General features: G+C 37.3%; 1 protein-coding gene across 5 annotated transcripts in view; it reads left to right on the plus strand.

The window, feature by feature from the left end:
* Ranbp17 (RAN binding protein 17) overlaps positions 1-18,320 on the plus strand; it is a 335,330-nt gene that overhangs the window by 16,609 nt on the left and 300,401 nt on the right. For all 5 annotated transcript variants that reach the window (XM_075941352.1, XM_075941353.1, XM_075941350.1 and 2 more), the window contains exons 3-4: positions 1,061-1,151; positions 16,951-17,117. In XM_075941352.1, coding sequence (XP_075797467.1) covers positions 1,061-1,151; positions 16,951-17,117 — 258 coding nt within the window. The remainder of the gene's footprint in view (positions 1-1,060; positions 1,152-16,950; positions 17,118-18,320) is intronic.

The following is an 18,320-nucleotide window of genomic DNA, read 5'->3' on the forward strand; positions in this document are numbered from 1 at the left end:
ATAAACTTCATCATCCTGAAGTTGAGATTGCACCTGCTTTTCACATGTTACAAAATACTGTTTAAAGTTGTTTTCAGCCGGGCGGTGGTGGCGCACGCCTTTAATCCCAGCACTCGGGAGGCAGAGGCAGGCGGATCTCTGTGAGTTCGAGACCAGCCTGGTCTACAAGAGCTAGTTCCAGGACAGGCTCCAAAACCACAGAGAAACCCTGCCTCGAAAAAAAAAAAGTTGTTTTCAGTGGTTAAAACTGTGAAAACCATCTTTAGCTTACAGGTTACACGAAAATAGTATTGTTTATGGATTTTTTTTCTCCACCTTGTAATCTAGAGAAAAAGTACAATTTGGTAAGAAATTTTTGGGAGTAGAATGAATATATGAACTGAATTTTGAGGATAAACATGACTTTATAGTTTGAATACACTGTGGTATGTTCAGAAACTGGTGGTGAGGTTGGAGAGATGATCAGTGGTTACGAGCACTTGCTTTCCTTCTTGAGGATCCAGAGTCAGTTCACAACTCTCCCATCAGGTGCTTCACAGTGGCCTCTAACTTCATTCCAGGTTTCCGAGAACACCTGCACACATGTAGTGTGCATAAACTCATGTGAGCACACATGCATAAACACAAATTAAAAACGCAAATCTTTAAACAAAAGTGAAAGTTCATGGCCAGCCACAGTCAGAAATAAATCAGAAGGAACAGAGAAATCATGGCGGGGGAAGCACTGAAAAACTGTTTTGGGCGTAGCCTTCGGAAGTGTGGGTGCAGGTGTGTTTGGTGGTATAACGAGCGCAGAGTGCGCAGAACTGCTAGGCCATGGTAAGAGTGTTTGGTTTAAGCCTGTTCAGATATTTATTTTCCATTTACTTGGTGCTGTTGAACTGACTCTGCACCTCCTTCAGCTGATGACGTGTTATGAGAGACTGTATTCATGGGTCTTATTTGTCATACATGTACAACTTTGGAGAACTTGACAAATTACTGTTTTTGCTTAGAAAAATTTCTTATTTTTTGACTGTTCTATTTTTGTGATGATAATAAAAATTACTGTTCTTTACAGACACCCTATGCTCAGCTCCTTGCAGCAACATGTCTTTCAAAACTTGTTACCCGAATCAGTCCTTTACCTGTGGAACAGAGGATAGACATCAGTAAGTGATTCATTAATGTTTTTAACAAATTATATTTTAAAAGTAAAAATTTCCTTTTAAATTTGCTGAGCTTTTTATTAGTATTGTAACTAAGTTTTATTATTTTAAGATTGGTAATTAAGCCTTATTCATGCATTGATGATGACGTGAAAGATAAGGCAATATATAATTATAAGATGTTGTTAATTTAATAATTATATTGTGTACATGGTATTTGTTAAGATTTTCACCGTCATGTTTTATCCTCCAAATAAATTAATGAATTATCCTAGTTTTACAAATTAGTAAATTATTGATGGGTTCTGACTGGCTTAGGCTTACATGACTGGGAAATAGAGTTGTCATTTAAATCCCCTAAATCTGCATAGAGTTCCTGCTGTTACTTGATAGGCAACTGAATGCCCAGAAGGAAACCAGCTCTGTAATACTGCTCAGGTTGCTAGGCCAGAGTTGGTTGGGATACACTTAAAACCAATAGCTGATTCCTACTTGCAGTAAGAATAACATTGAGTAGTTATTCGTATGTTTCGGGAGTAATACACCTTACATTTTTATATATGTGTAAGTTTGCATTTCATATGGACAAACCTAGTAATTCGGGTACGAGATTACTTTATCTTTGTAATAGAAACAGATTATTGTCTCATTTCTGTTCTTTAGTCTCAATATTGTTTATATTTCTGTATTAGAAAAATGAAAATACTGATGTGTTATGAATCTTCAAGTTAAAAATTCACTGGTTAGAATCATAGTGATGTAGTTTTCCTCATTTCCTAACAGTCTTCAGAAGGTTCTTCAGTCTCTAGAAAGTTGTACATGTAAGAGAGCATCATAAAAACAGTGATTCAAATAGTGTAAGCATGAGTCATGAGACTTAGGACATATTTTAAATAGACTTAATTTTTTTTAGAGCACTTCTCTTAGAAAAACTGAACAGAAGCTGTAGAGTGCTCTTATACCCCCTACTCCCCTCATGGATAGCCTCTCCTGCTACCAACATCAGGATTGTATATTCTTTAGATTTGGGCAACATACAATGGCATGTGTCGCTACTGTAACAGTGTATGAAGTAAGTGCACTATCCTAAAAACCCTGTGCTCTGCCAGCTCTTCCCTCCTTACCTCATCTCCGGGCTTTGAATAACCTCCATTGTTTTCCTTCCAGATTAGCGTGTTGGGAGAATCATATAGTGTGTAGCTCTCTCAAAGTTCCTTCTTTCATTTAAAATAGTAATGTTTGCTTAAGATTCTTCCATGTCTTCTCTTGACTACTCAATAATCTCATTTCTCTTTAGTTATGATTAATAATTCTTTATTGTCTGAATGTACCTAAGTGATAGTTGTTTCTAAGTTTTGAAAAATTGTAAGGGAAGTTACTCTTGACACCCATAAGCAGATGTACATGGTGGCTTGTAATCCTAGCACATGGGAGACTGGGGTAGGAGGTTCCCACATTTAAGGCCAGCCTTGGTGAAATTGTGAGTTTAAGGTTATCCTGTTTGGGGGTGGGGCGGGGACAGAGCACACAAAGGAAACCTGAGGTGATGGAGAGAAGACCTCTTGCTCTGTTCCTGATCTCAGTGGGAGGCTGTTTTTAATATCTCACTAAACATGACCTCATTGTAGTTTTTATTTTCTAGGAGTATTCCGGATCAAGTTGAGAGAGTTTCTCTTCATTCTTGGTTGAGGTTTTTCTTGTTCTTTTTTCTTCTGAGATAGGGTTTCTCCTTGTTGCATGGCTATCCTTGAACTTGCTCTGTAGACCAGGCTGGCCTCAAACTCAGAGATCTGCCATCTCTGAGTGCTGGGATTAAAGGTGTGCACTGTCACTGCCCAGCTCTTGCTTGAGGTTTGTTTTTTTTAAAATCATAAATGGATATTACATTTGTTAAATGCTTTTTTATATAAGTTGATATTATCATGTGGTTTTCATTCTGTATGCTGTTGATGATTTTATATGTTGAGCCAGCCTTGCATACCCAAGATAATTCCTTCTTTGTCCTGCTCTTTAGTTCTTTATACATCATTGGATTCCATTTGCTGAAATGCTGAGAGTTTTTACAGCTCTGTTCCTGAGAGATGTTTGGTTTCTAGGTTTGTGTTCTTGAAATATTTTCAGTTTGGACATTAATATAATTTGGGGGACAGGGCTTGTAGTTAGGGATGGGATGCTCACCTAGCATGCATGAAGACCTGGGATGCATTCCTGGATGTGCAATATTTTAAAATAAATAAAAGATAATTTTGAACTGAAATGAGTTGGGTAGGTTTCTTTCTACTTCTTTCTTTTTTGTTTATATTTCTGTTTTTTGAGACAGGGTTTCTCTGTGTAGCTTTGGCTGTCCTGAAACGCATTCTGCAGATCAGGCTGGGCTCCACCTCAGAGACCTGCCCACTTCTGCCTCCCAAGTGCCAGGATTAAAGGCATGTGCCACCACCTCCCGGATGTTTGCTGTGCTCTCAACTTATTTTTATTGATAGGTATTTCCTAAGTGTCTGGTACTGTCCACTAGTTGACTCATCTGGATCTGGTGCTTTTGCTTTGAAAGATTATTGTATTATTTACTGTTGTGTTTCTGTGATCACAAACATGAGAGGATGGTTTAAAGGAGGGTGGCTTAATTTGATTCATGGTTTCAGAGTCTTCATTTCATGTTTGTTTGGCCCCATGTACTTTGATATAGTTGGCAGTCGGGGCTGTGACAAAGGCTGGTGCTCTTTATTTCTTTGTGGATGAGGAGGGGGCAGAAGAATAATGCCAGCACTCACCTGGCTTTCTCCTCCCACCCCTTTTATTCTGTTAATGTCTCAGGTCCATAGGATGAAGTTGGTGATATTCATGGTAGTTCTTCCCACCTTGGTTAATCTCTCTGGAAACCCTGTTATGGACACATCCAGAGGTGTGTTTCACCAGTCTGAGGTGATTCCAAATCAGTCAAGTAGACAAAAAAAATTGTCCAACTGTACTTAGTAATTACTATACATATTTCTTTAATAGTTACAAGTATTTAGATTATATATATGACTTATATTGTGAAAATAGAATTTTTTAAGAGTAAGGAGTGCAGGTATCATTTACAGTGATTTGACTTCTGATTTTTTAATAATACTTTGATTCTATGTAAACGATACTCAAGAATATGGATTTTGATCTTATGTTGGTGATATAAAGTATCACACTCTTGTGATACTAGACAGTGGCAATAAGCTGTAGATTTTGTTACAAGGGTAGACAAGGGTAAACAGTTGATACTGTATACTGTGTTGCTACACTATAATGTTTGTAGTTTGATGTAATAAGTACATTTTCAACTTTTGATGGTTTGCTGGACTTGATGTAGTTTAGTTGGTAGAGTTCCTGCCTAACGTGTAGGCTCCATGTTCAGTCACTATCACTGCACAGACTGGGCATGGTGGTGCAAGGCTGTCATCCCAGGACTTAGAAGGTAGAGAGGCATGAGAATCAGAAATTTAGTTCATCCTTGACTACATAGCAAGTTCAAGGCCAGCCTGGACACTTGGCCCTGTCTCTCTCATGTACATACAAAAAGTCTCACACACACATACAAAAAAATCCAGTGACTCTTTTTTAAAAAAAAATGTGATGAATGAAATTTGGGGAGAAAAGAAAGTGGACATGTACAAGAAAATTTCATGTAAGAAATGGTGAGTTTTCTTTTAGTTTCTTTAGTTTGACTCAAGAGTTCTTGTTTCTGTCAGTAGATTTAGAATTTTTGTCATGATATGATATGTCTAATAGGCATGTATAATAACAGACATGTGAGTTAAAATGAAAAATGTGTAGAATGGCCTGACCAGTCACATTGCTTTTTCAGATCAATATAAATCCTCAGTCTTGGATGATCCACTTCTGGTAACATCATTATTTCCTCATAAACACCATTGCCAGGTTCTTTGCCCACCACACTATTTTCTACCATTACTAGCTGTTGTAGTACAAAAGATTTCTACACTAGCCCAGAATGGAGTATAATAAAGGTTTATTATTAGGGGTAAACTCACAGAAAGAGTAGGGATCTGCAGTCCTCTGCATGCTCTGGGAATTGGAACTGAATCCAGCAGCCAAGATGCTTTTTGTCTGCAAATATAGTATATGAGACCACGCCCTAAGTGGGCCAGTATCTTAAAGGCTATTAGCTGAAGGAGTTCTCACAGCCCCCCCCCTTTGTCTAAATAAGAGAGTTCTAAGCCTAATACAAAACTACATAGAGTAAAAACAAATATCAGATATAAAAATTAGAATAACAACCAGCATGAACATTAAGCAAGAAGCATATGCTAAATGTTTCAATAGTTATCCTATCCAGAAAATGGAAGGATCTCCCTTGCTCCTGGATTGGGAGGATCAACATAGTAAAAATGGCAATTTTACCAAAAGCAATCTATAGATTCAATGCAATCCCCATCAAAATTCTTCTCAGATCTGGAGAAGACAATAATCAACTTTATATGGAAAAACAAAAAACCCAGGATAGCCAAAACAATCTTATACAACAAAGGATTGTCTGGAGGCATTACCATCCCTGACTTCAAACTCTACTACAGAGCTACAGTATTGAAAACAGCTTGGTATTGATATAAAAACAGAAGTTGACCAATGGAATCGAATAGAAAACCCTGACATTAACCCACAAACCTATGAACACCTGATTTTCGATAAAGGAGCTAAAATATACAATGGAAAAAAGAAAGCATCTTCAACAAATGGTGCTTGCAAAACTGGATGTCAATCTGTAGAAGAATGAAAATAGATCCATATATATCACCATGCACAAAACTCAAGTCCAAATGGATTAAAGACCTCAATATCAGGCTGAACACACTGAACCTGATAGAAGAGAAAGTGGGAAGTACCCTACAGCACATGGGCACAGGAGACCACTTCCTACGTATAACCCCAGCAGCACAGACATTAAGGACCTCATTGAATAAATGGGACCTCCTGAGACTGAGAAGCTTCTGTAAAGCAAAGGACACTGTCGCTAAGACACAAAGGCAACCCACTGACTGGGAGAAGCTCTTCACCAACCCCGCAACTGACAAAGGTCTGATCTCCAAAATATATAAAGATCTCAAGAAACTAGACCGTAAAAGACTGATCAACCCAATTATAAAATGGGGCACTGAGCTGAACAGAGAATTCTCAACAGAAGTTCAAATGGCCAAAAGACACTTAAGGTCATGCTCAACTTCCTTAGCGATCAGGGAAATGCAAATGAAGACAACTTTAAGATACCATCTTACACCTGTCAGAATGGCTAAAATAAAAAAAAGTCAATGATAGCCTTTGCTGGAGAAGTTGTGGAGAAAGGGATACACTCATCCATTGCTGGTGGGAATGCAAACTTGTGCAACCACTTTGGAAAGCAGTGTGGCGGTTTCTCAGGAAATTCGGGATCAACTTACCCCTGGACCCAGCAATACCACTCTTGGGAATATACCCAAGAGAGGCCTTATCATACAACAAAAGTATATGCTCAACTATGTTCATAGCAGCATTGTTTGTAATAGCCAGAACCTGGAAACAACCTAGATGCCCTTCAATGGAAGAATGGATGAAGAAAGTATGGAATATATACATATTAGAGTATTACTCAGCAGTGAAAAACAAGGGACTTCTTGAATTTTGCATACAAATGGATGGAAATAGAAAACACTATCCTGAGTGAGGTAAGCCAGACCCAAAAAGAGGAACATGGGATGTACTCACTCATATTTGGTTTCTAGCCATAAATAAAGGACATTGAGCTTATAATTCGCTATCCTAGAGAAGCTAAATAAGAAGGTGAATCTAAAGACAAACATATAGGCATCCTCCTGAATATTAACCTTCATCAGGCGTTGAAAGGAGACAGAGACAGAGACCCACATTGGAGCACCGGACAGAAATCTCAAGGTCCAAATCAGGAGAAGGAGAGAGAGCATGAGCAAGGAACTCAGGACCGCAAAGGGTGCACCTACACACTGAGACAATGGGGATGTCCTAATGGGAATTCACCAAGGCCAGCTGGCCTGGGGCTGAAAAAGCCTGGGATAAAACCCGACTCTCTGAATATAGCGGACAATGAGGACTACTGAGAACTCAAGAACAATGGCAATGGGTTTCTGATCCTACTGCACGTACTGGCTTTGTGGAAGCCTAGGCAGTTTGGATGCTCACCTTATGAGACCTGGATGGAGGTGGAGGTTCCTTGGACTTCCCACAGGGCAGGGAACCCTGATTGCTCTTCGGGCTGATGAGGGGGGGGACCGAATTGGGGGAGGGGGAGGGAAATGGGAGGCGGTAGGGGGGGGAAGAGACAGAAATCTTTAATTAATAAATAAATTAAAAAAAATAGTTATCCTATCCAAAAGAGTCTAAGTCTTATTAGAAATGGCTAAGTCATGAGAGGAAACTAACTACAACTATCTAGTTTTTTAACTCTATCAAAGACCTAAGAACAGGAAGTTCAATCAAGCAACTTCCAAAAGGTGCAAAAAATGACAATCACCTACCTGGACAGTCATCCAAAGTCTTATTTACAGTGATAGGACAATCAACTTTGGCTAAGGCCTAGCATGACAGACCATTTCCAAAGGCAGGAAAATTTTCAAAACTGTCTTATTCTGTCTTGGCAAGATTTGGCAGTCTTTGTTTGTCCAGTCTGGACACCATGCATTTCGTCAGGGGTCGAGGCAGGGGCATTTCTTTGCCCAGAGGCCAGTTTTGCCAAGAAGAAAACAAGCTCCAAGTGGAGTGTCTTCGGTGCCCAACATTCTCTTGGGAATAGATAGGTGCTGCCAGGAGCAATTGTGTCTCACATCAACAGAATTCTAAGTTATTAAATGCCATATTGTGTAGTTCTTTGAAGTAGTTGAAGATTACCTATCTATGCAGAATACAATCTCTGTGCATCTAAAGAACCTCATTAGTTAACCATAAGTATGACAAAAATGGATGACTATTGACCTATAATTCTTAATACCTATATAGCTTAAAGACTAGACCTTCATATTATGATATTAAACAATCTTTAAACAAATGTGCAGCAAATGAGGACAATGACCTCAAAATGTAAGCAATTTATAAGTGTCTTGATCAGAGGTAGAAATGTATAATGCAATATGATGAATATATCCTAGAATTGCATCAATATGTAAATATCTTAAGCAGAGATAGAAACATGCATACATACAATATGATAAAATAACTTCAGATGTGCACAAATATTGTACACAGAAATATGAGCATATTCAATATATCAAAGATAATTTGAATTTGTATCAATATACAAGAATCTATACCAGTGTATATTGTCTATAGATAATAGTTCACAAGTATTCTCACTATTACTCCTATTATTATTAGTGTGAGTAAGCTTACACTAATTTACCTATTATCCCATTTAATCCTCCCCCCTTTTTTAAAGAGATCCCTGAACCTACTTAATTTCCAGCCCAACCCTGTACCACTTATAACCAGTTCCTAATAGATGTCCGTGACCCTGAGGCAAACTTTGTTGGAAGAGGGGACATGTGTTTTAGAATTACTTTTAGCTGTCATGGGTGCAATGTTATTTCTATGGGATCCTGTAAAAACTAAAATGATTAAGTTTCAAGATTACTGTCTGGTGCAATTTTAGATAGTCTTTGAGTAGTCTGTTAGGTTTTTTTTTTTTTTTTGAAGTTTTTATTTGAAGTTCTGACCAGAACGTTGTAAGAAGGTCACTATCTCAGCTAGCGAGGTTGGCATCATCTCGAGCAGTTTGTAACCCAAAACTGATCTTAAAGTGGTGCTATCAGCATCATGACTTTATATCAACCAGGTAGAATCGTTGTTGTGGGGCCCCATCTTCTTCCTGAAAACTTTAAATATTACTGCATGAAAATTTATTGTTGTGAAAAACATAAGCATTCATATAGACATATATTTAACAAAAGGTACCATAGAAACAAAGTAGGTATGGGGAGAAGTAAAAGTTTCTCTAAATTTCTTTCCTTCTCTCCCATACCAGGTGGCTCCTGATATGAGACAGAAGCTCTGAATTTTTCTTTTAACAACATGCTTGGCTTTAGAGAAGGATAGCCACTGTCTAGCTCCAAAGCCAGATTTGATTTTGAAGTGGGTTGTGACTATCATTATACTGAGAAGTAGGGAGATATGTATGTTTAGGTAGTGAAATTTTACTCTCCAGAGGATATGGGTACCATAAGTCAGATTTCTCTTTGCTTGGTGAATCTTTCTGGATAGCTATCTCTTCTTCTTTAGGCATCTAGATGGCCAAGGTCTCTCGACTTTCTGAAATTGGGTGTATCCTGCAAAGGCAAGAACAGAACCTTGCCCCAATCCTTATGAGATTTCCTTACTACCTGTAGGATTGTCATCTCTGTGGATGAGCTGTCATTTCTCTTTATCAAGAGGAGTCTCTTTTTCAAACAGAATCTTTATTAATTTTGATGATATCCATAGCTTTTCTTCTTCTGTGGAAACAAGAGTGAAACCTCTTCCCCAAAGTAGCACATCTCCTGGTTTCCATTCTGAGGTAAACACATCCTTGAAATATACTGGCTGGCTTAATTGAGAAGGGTTTTTTGTTTTTGCATTTTTATTGTCCAGTGTCTCTCTGCTGCTGTTGTTCTCTCTCATTAGCATTAAGAAAATCAAGACTAATAAAGCATTATGTAATCTATTTATGGTGGTATTTTCCACCCCTTTTTGTTTGTTTAACATATCCTTTGTAGTTTGATTTGATCTTTCTATAACTGTCTGACCTGTAGGATTGTGTGGCATACCTGTAATATGCTTTATATTACAATAAGCAAAAAAATGTTTCATTTTCTTAGGCACATATGCTGGACCACTGTCTGTATTTATTTGTGCAGGTATACCCATGATCGCTATAATTTCTAATAAATGCATGATTACTGAACCAGCCTTTTCTGAACTCAAAGCCCATTGAAAACCTAAATAGGTGTCAGTGGTTTAGTGTGCATACTTTAATTTTCCAAAATCTTCAAAGTGGAACACATCCATCTACCAGATTTCATTCCTTTGAATACCCTTTGGGTTACTTCCTGCAGGTAGCAGTGTTTGATTATATTAAGAACAAGTAGGGCATCTTATAATCTCCTTAGCTTGTTGTCATGCAATAGAAAACTCCTTTTTTTAAACCTTTGCTATTGACATGATTTTTTTATGAAATTTTGAAGCCTTTAGCACATTTTCAATCAGTAATTGATTAATTTCTGCATTACCTTGTGCTAGAGGGCCTGGCAGACCCATATGGGATTTGATGATTTGTATTATCTATATGGAACAAAGCCTATTATGTCTTGAACCTAAATAAATAATGAAGTCAATTTTGTATCATCTGGTATAAATTTAGTGGTTTTAATATGCAAAGCAACTCTTTCTTGAATATTGCAAATCAGTAACTATATTGAGGTTCTTTAAAATCCCTTAGTACCATGAGAATAGCATGTAATTTTGACTTTTGGACAGACTTATAAAGGCTTTGTTTTATTTTACTTTATCTTAAGAACTATTTCTGTATTTTCTGTATCTTAAAGGCTATTGGCTGAAGGAGTTTCCACAGCAACTAGTATAATTAGCAATAGCTTTCTGTTGATTATCAGTCAGATACCATTTGCCCAGCTTAGTTCTGAACTATCTTTATGAGCTTGTCACTGAAGAGCCATCTTTGTTTAGGTGACCTTATATTTCTATCAATGTCATCAAGTTTCTTGTGTTAGAAGGTCTTCTAATAATACCAACTTATTTCTCCCTCAGTACCTGCTCTTATGTGGTTTCAGTGGACTGGAATTCTATTCTTTTTATATTCAGACAAATGTGTAGTTTAGGTGTACTTGCTTTTATCTATCAGCCCTCTTTCCTTTCTTCCCTTCTTTCTTCTTTTTATCTTAACAAAGCATATACACATTACATCATAAAAAACAGTTCAGTGCTGGCAAAATGTCACCATGGCAGAATCACTCTGTTACAAGCCTTTAGTAAAAAGCTTCATTTTAGTAAATTTTTGGGTGTATATGAACATTCTCTAACATTTGGAGTTAGAATATTTTTATCCCCCTAGAAAGATCCTTTGGAAGCTGTATCTGCCCCCAACCCCTAACATACTTTCTGCTTCCCATAAGTGACTTTTTTGTAGATGTTTCACAGAAATTAGATCATAGCAAAAGAACTACATTACTGAATCAGCCTTTTCTGAACTCAAAGCAGTTGCCTAGTTGCCTATTGAAAACTTCAGTAGGTATCGGTGGTGTGGTATACATATTTTAGTTTTCCAACTTATACAAAATGCAACATATCTATCTGCCAGATCTCATTCCTTTGAGTACCCTTTGGGTTACTTCTTGCAGGTAGTGGTATTCCGTTGTATAAAGAACAATAGGACATTTCCTTGGCTTGTTGCCACATGATGGAAAAGTTTTTTTTTTTTTTTTACCATTTGCTATTGACATGATTTTTTTTTATGAAGTTCCGAGGCCTTCAGCACATTTCCAATCAATAATTGATTGATTTCTTCATTACCTTGAGCTAGAGGACCTGGCAGATCCATATGGGATGATATTGTGTTATGTATATGGGATGATGCCTATTCCTGACTATATCTTGTAACCGAATAAATAATAGTCAATTCTGTATCATCTGGTATAAATTCAGCCATTTCAATATTCAAAACAAATTCTTTCTGCATATTGCAAATTGTTAACTATGTTGAGAAGTTCTTTAAAATCCCTTAATACCATAAGATTAGTATATAATTCTAACTTTTGAACAGAATCATAAGGGTTTAGAAGCATTTTACTTAAATTTTCCGATTTGTAACCTGCCTTTCCTGCTTTATTTGCATCAGAATGTAGGGGCCCCAGTTATTGGTGCATCCGGTACAGTGCGAGGAAGGATCCAGTTCTCTTTATAAGTTGATTTCTCTTGCTTTTGGGATAGTAGTTGTTCATCTCGCCCAAAAAATTACTACAAGCTCTTTGGCAGGTTCACTTTCTTTCTGTTATTTGTTAATTTCATCATTATTAAATGGTGCTATAATTTCTACTAATTGATGAAGTCTCAGTTTGCCTTTTAAAAGTAACTCAGAGACCTTTTTCACATAAGTTTTTTGAAAAGATCTATTCTAAGATAATATCTTCCCTCTGCATTAAAATTCCTGTAGAGCAATGTTTGGAGGATAGCATGACCAGAATGCAGTTAAGATTTGGATCTACACGATCCACATGTGCCTTCTGTAGTTTCTCTTCAATCAAAGACAATTTTCTCTCAACTTCAGCTGATAATTCCCTGGGTCCTTGTCACCATCTAAGGTGTTGTTTAAATTAATCAGGTCATCAAGACCTATCCCAGTAATCCACCACAGATGGAAAATGTCTCCGAGCAGTCTTTGGAGGTCATGAGTCTGCAATAATCCACCGCAGATGGAAAATGTCTCCTAGCAGTCTTTGGAGGTCATGAGTCTGCAATAATCCACCACAGATGGAAAATGTCTCCGAGCAGTCTTTGGAGGTCATGAGTCTGCAATAATCCACCGCAGATGGAAGATGTCTCCGAGCAGTCTTTGGAGGTCATAGGAGTCTGCAGTTGTTCTCACCTAGTTTGCACCTTTGTGCTCTAATTTTTGTAAATTGTTTTATAACCTAAATAATTAATAGAATGTCCTCTTTGTATTTTTTCAGGAGCAATTTGTAATCCCAAGACATTTTTCTAAACTATGTACATTTTAATCAGACAGCTAATTGTCTCTGGCTATTGGTAAACTATAGATTCAGGAAGTTGCTTACATACCAGTTTTCAATGACTGACTTACAACATATTCGCACAGGGTGGGTTTATTTGACATTCCATTGATATCTTTTAGTGGTCTGAGAATTATTATAAATAGGCACTGTGAAGGCAAATTTTTCTGTTCTTTTCTTGTAAAGGTATAGTGATGAAACAATCTTTTAAATCAAAACTTTAAGAGGCCATCCTCTAGGTAATAGAGAAGGCAAAGAATTCCAGACTGTGGAGAGCACATTGGCTGAGTCAACTTATTACCAGCTCTTAGATCTGTCGCCATTCTCCATTTTCCAAATTTCTTTTTAACAACAAATACAGGAGAATGCCAAGGGCTGGTTGATTCTTCAATATGCTATGTAGTTGCTCCTATACCAGTTATTCTAAAGCCTGCAGTTTTTCTGTTGTAAAAGGCCATTGCACAACCCATACAGGTTTATTTGTCAAACATGTTAAAGATGGGGCTCTTGGTGCCTTTGGGAGATCAGCAGCTGTTGTGCCTTGTTCTTATACAACCTGAACGTACAGTAACTGTTCTTTATAAAACATTCTAATACTTTTTCCAGAAACATATGTTAATTTATGGTTTGTTTCCAAGATTGGAGGAATGTTAATCTAAGTATTCTATTGCTATAATAGAAAAATTCATTGCTGTTAGCCACATATGGTTTTAATATTCATCTCTGTCTTTCTGGCCCTGTACATTTGACCCTTCTCACTCTCTGCTTTACCTGAGGTAAAGTTCTGATCCCTAAACACTGAACATTTACATCCTGAAGAGGCCAATTGGATGCCAAGATTCTGATGAAATTATTGTTACATCTGCACCCGTGTCTACAGACCTTCAATGATAACGTCATTTATTCATATTTTTAATTTTGGTCTTTGTTCACTTTTAGAAGTTTGTCAAAATGGTTGCTTTATGGTTTCTCCTGAATTTCTTGTTCTCTCTACAGTTGTTCTGTTATTTAGAGCAGTGTGGTTTCTTACAATAGGCATTAGGTTCTTTAATTGCTCCATGAAGGAGTTTCCTCTATGATGGCAGGAAATGACTGAACCAGAATTGGCATAGGGGCCTGTGAGAGATCCCTCAAGGAGTTTTCTGATGACAAAGGATTACCTTGAATATTCTTTGTTGACCTGCATCGCTAGTTATATGTCTGCCTTTGCTACATTTTCCTCATAATCCAGAAGGGAGGGGTGTTCTCAATGGATTATTCTTTTTAAAAAAATTGTTCTAGGAACACCCTGTCTACAGTCCTTTTTAAACTGACCTTGTTTGCCACAATTATAACACTTGACATTTTGGTTTTTCCTCAAACCTCTGAAAATCACCTTTCCTATCCTTGTATCATCATGGTCTTGAGATTCAATATTAATTGTATCTCAGATCCATTCCTCCAAAGATTTTGACCTTACTTTTAACAGTCTAATTATCTTTTTCCGTAGAGAACTAGTATTTTCAAAAGCCAGAGATTTAATTATTATTTGTCTAGCTTCTGAATTTGGTATGATTCTATTTACTGCTGAAGTCAATCTATACAAAATCAGTAAAGGCTTCCTTTGGGCCCTGTTTAACTTCTGTAAATGACTCAATTTTCTTTCTTATTTCTCCAATTCTCTTCCAAGCATTCAAAGCTGCTGTGTGGCATAAATCCAGGGTGTGGTCATCATATACAGCTTGCCTTTCTATAGTATCATAATCTTCTCCAAGAATTTGATCTTGGGAGATTTTCATACTTTTAGCTTTACTATGTTTTTCAATAATCTTAACCCCTTCTCTGAACCAGGTACTCCATTATAATTGTGGACCAGGCTCTAAAACACCTGTTTCCAATTCTATCCAGTCTTTAGGGATTATTCTATTACAGACTGACCACAAATTCAACACCTGCTTCACAAAAGGTGAATGTATGCTATATGAGACTATTGCTTCCTTGAATCTCCTTAAATCTAACATTGGCACAGGAGTCCACTTAGCTGTAACAGAGCCTCTGTTCCTATAAGGTTACTGGATATATTAAGGACGGTTGTTTTAAAACCTTAGTCTGTTCCTCTCTCTTCTTACACTGCAGCACTGAAACTGGTACTCCATTAAAGTCCTCTGTCTGTATATGAATATCTCTGTGATCTGTTTTATTGGGTTTTTCTAAGGCCTGTATCTTAGCACTCAGATTAATCAACACTTTAGTAATAAGACAAAAATGATAAAACTGATAATGTTTACAGTTGACATTACATAAATCCCCATCTAAATTAGATATTCTCTCATTTTATTCTTTCATTTTCAAATTGTCTAGCATATTATCATAGAGAGACCCAAATCCCTCCATTGTAATTATTTTTCCCATTTTCTGACACGGAAAAAATACTCTCTTTTAACTAATTCCTCTGTTTAAGAATTCCCAGTTGTCTTATTAAATCTGCCAACGATGTTGATTAAGATGTGGTGCTTATTTCTGCTGCATGGAACAGTAAAAACCTGAATGGATTTCAAGGCAGCTACCTAGTTTGGCAGCAGCCTGAGAAGGGGGTTTAGGGAGAGCCCACAGCCCAAGGTGGGGAGAGAGAGGGAGAAAGTGCTGGCTGTCTGAAAAATGATCAGGGGATTGCTTGGAAAAAGCACCTGTGGTGGGGTACTTGGCTGAAGGCAGAACCGACTAGTCTAGGGTGCATGAGTCCTGTGGTGTTTTTAGCCCAGATGCTTCTGGAGTTTGGGTGGCATCTGGAGACTGTTTCGGAGAGACTACAACAGGAAAATCCCAAGAGGCTTGGGGAAAAAAGAAAAGAAAGCCTAACTTGGTGGGACTGAAGCCATCTGAGGCAGCTACAATGGGAGCCCTACATGAATCTCTGGCCTGTGCTGGTGGCTAAAAAGCCACAAGCAAAGGGCTTTTTTGTGAATTCATACACCAAATGTTGGGTGCCAAAATGTAGCACAAATAATAAAAACCCAGAGACAGATATTGGGGTTCAACCTGAAGATCAAAGAAGCAAAGCAGCCAAGCCACTAGACAGCTCTTACCTCTGTAAAAATTTCACACCGAAAGAGAGCGAGTTCCTGTCTCATCCCGCCTTATATTCCTCTCTAGTGCTGGGATTAAAGGTGTGAACCACAATTGCCAGGCCTATATTGCTAACAAGTATGGCTGCTTGGATATGAGGTATGTGCCACCACTGCCTAGTCTGTATGGCTGACTAGTGTGACTGTTCTGCATTTTGATCTTCAGACAAGCTTTATTTATTAAAATACAAATGAAACATCACTACCTATCTTGGCCTACTTTGTTCCTCTGTAACAAGATATATGTCTTTCTAAAAGTGTCTTGCTACACAGTGCCACATGGGGCTTATGAGACAAGGGATATTATTGGAACAATTTTTTCAAACAGGTTTTATTTTTTTGGATAGAATTCTAAGAAATGTTTGGTAGAGTTGTGCAGATCAAGTGACTTAGAAACACCCGAGAAGTTTAGCAAATGTGCACTTTTGTCTGGAAAAGATGTGTGGTTTCTTGGACTTGTGAAAGTTGTAGTTTGTGAGGTCCTGTAACATGATGATAGGATGGAAATTATAGTGCCAGATAAGCGTGGGTGTGGGGACAACAGATAGTGCAGTCCAGTGGTTAGCAGACACCTGAGGCTTATGCGTGCTTGTGTTTTATTATATTGTACTACTTATGTATTTTTTGTGCCACTTAAACAGCTTGGTGCAGTTTTCTGCATTTGACTATCAGGTTTTGCATGTGACATCTACAAATAGAAAAATGGCAATCATATTATACTTAAGTTACCCCAAGATTTATCAGAATGTAAAGGAACAAGTTCATGTTTTTCAAATAGATTTTATAGAATCTACTGTATAGTAAGTACATATTTTGAAGATAGGGATGAGCTCATTCATCAGAGAGCATGTCATTGCCTGCCTTTTCTTCACAAGATTCACATTACATTTCTCAGAAGTTCAGTGATCACTGATACTGTCTTTATAGGAAACTACATTCTGAATTATGTGGCATCGCAACCTAAGCTGGCTCCCTTTGTCATTCAAGCTCTTATTCAAGTCCTTGCTAAAATCACTAAGCTGGGGTGGTTTGAAATTCAGAAAGACGAGTTTGTTTTCAGAGACATAATTGCTGATGTGAAGAGATTCCTTCAGGTAAGATGGCCCTGGTTATCACCGTAATACAATGTTGCAACTTGCTTTGGTTGTGTAAAATACTGCTTAGAGCTACTTAGTTCTCTTTGTAGTGACATTCTTGTCATTTATTATTTGTCATTTGGAACCTTTATTATGTATTGTTATGAATCATGCTGTACCAGAAGAATAAAAATAATTATTTCTAAATTTAAATATGATATGTTTGTGTATACATATACAAGAACATGTATATTGTCTATATGTGTTATATAAGCATTATATGTACAATATATATCAATATATGTCTATATCTGTCCTGGAACTCACTTTGTAGACCAGGCTGGCCTTGAACTCAGAAGTCCACCTGCCTCTGCCTCTTGAGTGCTGGTATTAAAGGCCTGTGACACCACCGCTTGGCTTATAATGCTTATAATGATAATTACCTAGTTCTCATAATAGTCCTAGAAAGTGGGTTTCATCGTAGAAATGAAAAAAAAAAACCTGATTTTGTAATGCATAACTGGTACTCCAACAAATCTTTTGACAGCTTTTTTATTTCACATCACATCAACTATAATATTTTTCTGAGGAATGTTTTCAAGTGAATCAGTAAATCATAGCACATGATGTAAATATAAGTAATAGGTAAATCATGTATTTCATCCCTGATTTACACCAGTTCAGATATTTATAGTTCAAGAAAGAAGAACAAAAACCATCAGAAGATTGTTTACATCCCATTCCACATGGTGATTACATGTTTTCAGACAATAAAGGAATCAGGAATTTGTCCTTGGTTCTATTTTGCCTCATTCTTAAAATAATTTAGGTATTTAGTGATACATTTTTTATACTAGCGTCATTTCTAATTGCACAGCAGTTAATGGTTTAGTGGGTAAAAGGGCTTGCTGTGCCAAGTTTGATGATTGGGGTTTGGATCCCCAGAACCCATGTAAAAGCTATAACCCAAGTCCCTGTGATCCCAGGAGTTTAAAATGATAAAAAGAACGAACAATTTCAGGCTGTCAGTTGGTTAGAGAGCTACATTATGTAATTTTACAACTTTATTGAGCTAATATACACAGAGTAGCCATGATTCAGTGAATAGGAAATTAGGAGGTCCACAAAAAATTAAAATGCATTGTTTGATGCTCCTGGAGTTAATCTTTGGTGGTTCTGAAATAATATGAACTTAATTATACCTAGAATTCAGTGTTGCTG

This window comes from Microtus pennsylvanicus, chromosome 11 (assembly GCF_037038515.1).
Source record: "Microtus pennsylvanicus isolate mMicPen1 chromosome 11, mMicPen1.hap1, whole genome shotgun sequence".
NCBI classification, from domain to species: domain Eukaryota; kingdom Metazoa; phylum Chordata; class Mammalia; order Rodentia; family Cricetidae; genus Microtus; species Microtus pennsylvanicus.